At 46.0% G+C, this 4,217-nt stretch overlaps 1 protein-coding gene across 1 annotated transcript; it reads left to right on the forward strand.

The window, feature by feature from the left end:
• Positions 1-672: 672 nt before the first annotated feature.
• Positions 673-2,990, forward strand: LOC127849292 (uncharacterized). Its single transcript, XM_052382011.1, has 3 exons — positions 673-692; positions 1,014-2,386; positions 2,458-2,990. Exons 1-3 carry the CDS (start codon positions 673-675, stop codon positions 2,988-2,990), a joined length of 1,926 nt encoding a protein of 641 aa, XP_052237971.1.
• Positions 2,991-4,217: the final 1,227 nt, after the last annotated feature.

Below are 4,217 nucleotides of genomic sequence, written 5' to 3' on the forward strand. Positions count from 1 at the left end.
TTTACGCCTATCAACTTTAAACATTCCATATTTTACGCAGAAATACGGTCATATTTTAGAGAACAAAATTTTATGTGTTGTTTAATGTAGTTGTAGTGACGAATTTGTGCATATAATATGTGTTTTTCGTTATTTTCAATGGGTACGAAACTTTGGTTTTGTTCCGAACTGGTTCGTACCAAAAGTTCAAAAATCGAAAAATCAACAGTTTCTAAAACGATTTCAAACCATGAATGTCCAAATAAAATAGTCAAGTTTATGGGGGTTATTATCGGATTAACAGCTCCTTTATGACATTGAACTATAAATTATGTTATCCTGGTATAAACTGTCACGAAGATCAATAATTATAACGATTATTAGGGACGCTATTTCTTTAATCAATACCATGACAAAAACACATGTTAACTTGTTTCAACAGGCATTTGTGTTTAACAGTTCCATTATTAAAATGTTCTGGGAACGATATATTTTAATTAAGATACCAACTATTTCTGAAATCAAAAGTAGGTCGTTCACTCGATGTACTATATTTCGGATATGTTAAAATTCGGACATATATAAAGATAGTGACATTTATGTGTTGATTTGTTGTATATACGTTCAGCAGTTTGAACTGTATTATCACATCATTCACTTCTGGGTTACCAGTGACTTTCAGGAATAGGCTGAATGACAACAGAGAAAGACCGGTGACGCTGGATAGACAGCTGACATCTAGGAATAGACTAGTGTTCGGTGTGCAGCGGGTTGGCAGCTCGCTGTACTGTCTCTGTGAAGAGACAACCATCAGAATTGCTACAACTGACAGACAGAAACAATACCCCCAGGGCCTTCCGAGACGGGGGGAGGATGAAGGGCCCAATAGGACGGATTCAGCGGAAACGACACGGCGAGCATTATGGACTTTGACTAGTGATCAAACGGTCGTATGTCAGTGTGGGAAAGTTTGTTAAAAAAAAAACTATCGAGGGATAAAGATCCATCAAGGGAAGAGCGGTTGTCGGTTGGAGGGAAAGCCGAAGCATCGTGCAGGTGTTCCTGGGGGAAACGAGGGAGATAGCCAGTCTGGTTGCCAACCACAGTACTGGTGGTCTCTCGGCTCCGGTTTTTGCTGTAACTGATGACAATTCTGAAGCTGAGGTGACTCAATCACTTGATGAGCTTTTTGGAGAGCAGGAGACCATACCAAGTATGACCCCTACAGAGCAGGGAGATGGAAGTGCAGAAGAATCACCATTGCATCCAAGCCCAGAAGAACTTGTCTTCCCAGATTCTTGGTGCACACCACCCGCTGCAGGAAGGAAAAAGGACAAGACCGTCCCTACCAAGGAGAGAACGCAACCGACTTCTGAAGAAAGAAGATCCAAGATCGCCTGGCCAGCTATGAACAACAGTGGATGGTCATCGTTTGATGAGGATTTGGACCAAGTACTTCAGACAGCATTGACAGGATCAGTCGATAGGAAGCTTAAAGCATTACCTTCGATCACCTACGCCTTAGGGAAGGAGAGATTTGGACTGGAGCAGAAAGCAAACCTCTCGAGACCGCCGCAGGTTACAAACAGAAGACTCTGTGAAATAAAAAAGCTCCGAGCAGAACTGCGATCCCTAAGGAAACGCTACAAACAGTCAAGCGAGGTTGAGAAGAAGGGAATAGTTAAACTAACAGAAGAGGTTAGATCAAGGCTGAGGACACTAACAAACGCAGAGAGGCTCAGGCGGAAAAGGAGGGATAGAGCAAAGAAGAGAAAAGCCTTCGTTAGTGACCCCTACAGGTTCACACAGAACTTGCTAAGTGGAGAGAAGTCTGGGATACTTGAAAGCAGTCAAGAGGATGAAGAAACCTTTTTGAGGGAGGTCCACTCCGACCCACTAAGAGAGGAACCCCTTGGAGAGTGCAGTAGAATCCTACCAGTCAATGACCCAGACTGTCCATTGAACATGAAAGAACCCACTTGGAAGGAGATCAATGAAGTGGTCAAGAAAGCTCGCTCTTGCTCTTCACCAGGCCCAAGTGGCATACCATACAAGGTTTACAAGAAATGTCCAAAACTTCTCCCAAGACTGTGGTCACTCCTGCGAACTGTTTGGCGAAAAGGTACTGTTCCGTCATGTTGGCAAAGTGCAGAAGGATGTCTGGCACCGAAGGAGAAGAACTCCAAGACCATCAACCAGTTTCGCACCATCTCGTTGTTGAGTGTGGAAGGGAAGATTTTCTTTTCAATCCTAGCTAAGCGATTGACAACATACATGTTGGAGAATGAGTATGTGGATATCTCTGTGCAGAAAGGTGGGATCCCAGGATTCTCAGGGCGTGTTGAGCACACCAGCGCACTCACTCAGCTACTCCATGAAGCTAGAATCGACCACAAAAACCTCAGTGGTATGGCTAGACCTTGCCAACGCATACGGCTCAATTCCACACAAGCATATTGAGACACTACCACATTCCAGACAGTGCAAGAAATCTCATTATGAACTACTTCAACAGTATCAACTTGAGTTTCTCTAGCAACACGTTCACTACAAATTGGTTACAACTGGAGAAGGGGATTGTTACGGGATGTACTATCTTGGTGATACTGTTCGTGATGGGCATGAATATGATCATCAAGGCAGCGGAGAGAGAGTCAAGAGGGCCCAAAACAAACACAGGAATTCGTCTACCATCCAACAGGGGATTTATGGATGACATGACTGTCACCACTGAAACCCACATACAGGCTATATGGATTCTGACGGCCCTTGATGAAACAGCAACGTGGGCAAGAATGAGGTTCAAGCCGGGGAAGTCGAGAAGCTTAGTGGTTAGTAGGAAGGGAAAGGTGACAAGCCAGTTCAAACTGTGTATCCAGGGAGAAGAGATTCCCTCCCTAGAGGACAAACCGATTAAATGCCTAGGGAAATGGTTTGACTCCTCACTGAGAGACACGCATTGCCAGGACATGCTCAAACAGCAGGTAGCTGAGGGTTTGCAGAGATTATAGACAAGTCGGAACTCCCAGGGAAGTTCAAAGCATGGGTCTTTCAACACGGTCTCCTGCCAAGAGTGATGTGGCCACTCATGGTCAATGATGTCCCTATCAGCACCGTCGAGAAGCTAGAGCAGAAGGTCAGCAAGCACCTGAGAAAGTGGTTAGGCCTACCGCCATCCTTCACCAACATTGGACTGTATGGCCGATCAACAAAGCTCCAGATGCCAATCAGCTCTCTAGTAGAGGAGTTTAAAGTAGCAAAAGCACGTCTTATGCTAACCCTCAGAGACTCTGAAGATGGGAAAGTCAGCAATGCAGGAATTCAGGTTAGGACAGGGAGAAAGTGGTCAGTGAGCAAGGCTGTAGACAAGGCAGAGAGCAGTCTAAAGCACAAGGATGTTGTGGGATCTATCAACGTGGGAAGAGAAGGACTTGGCACCAGACAGACTCAAAGGTGGGAAAAAGCAGGGAAAAGAGAGACCTGGTGCAGAGAGAAATCAGAAACGCAGAAGAGCAAGCTAGGTCAGCCAGGTCGGTCCAACTTGGACCGCAAGGGGATTGGACGAAGTGGAGTACACCAGAGAGGAAGCTCACGTGGCAAGAACTGTGGACATATGAACCACTTCAGCTAAGTTTCCTCCTGCAGGCAGTATACAACATGCTTCCAACCCCCGCAAATCTTCAGCGATGGAGGCTGACAGAAGACCCCACTTGTTCTTTGTGTGGGAGTATAGGAACATTGCTGCACATTCTGTCATCGTGTCCAACAGCCCTTGCACAAGGGCGCTTCAGGTGGCGCCATGACCAAGTACTGAGAATGTTGGCCGACGCCATAGAAAGAGAGCGGAAGAAGGATAGACCCCGGAAGAAATTAGGACCCCAATTCATCAGCTTCGTCAAGGAGGGTACAACAAAGCCCACCGCCACAATCAGTCCCAGATCTTGTATTCTGCAAGATGCAAACGACTGGGAGATGCGTGCAGACCTAAGGAAGAAACTAGTTTTTCCCGAGGAAGTAGCCCATACAACTCTCAGACCCGACATAGTGCTATGGTCAAAGGCGGCGAAGTGGGTGATCCTTGTAGAGCTAACTGTGCCATGGGAGGAGAGGATCGAGGAGGCCTATGAGCTGAAGAAAGCCAAATACCAGGATCTGGCAGATGTACAGTACACTCCACGCGTTTTCCCCAATTTCCCTCCATACTCCGCGGGTTTTGACCTGGAGGGAGATTAAGAAAA

Source organism: Dreissena polymorpha, chromosome 10 (assembly GCF_020536995.1).
Source record: "Dreissena polymorpha isolate Duluth1 chromosome 10, UMN_Dpol_1.0, whole genome shotgun sequence".
NCBI classification, from domain to species: domain Eukaryota; kingdom Metazoa; phylum Mollusca; class Bivalvia; order Myida; family Dreissenidae; genus Dreissena; species Dreissena polymorpha.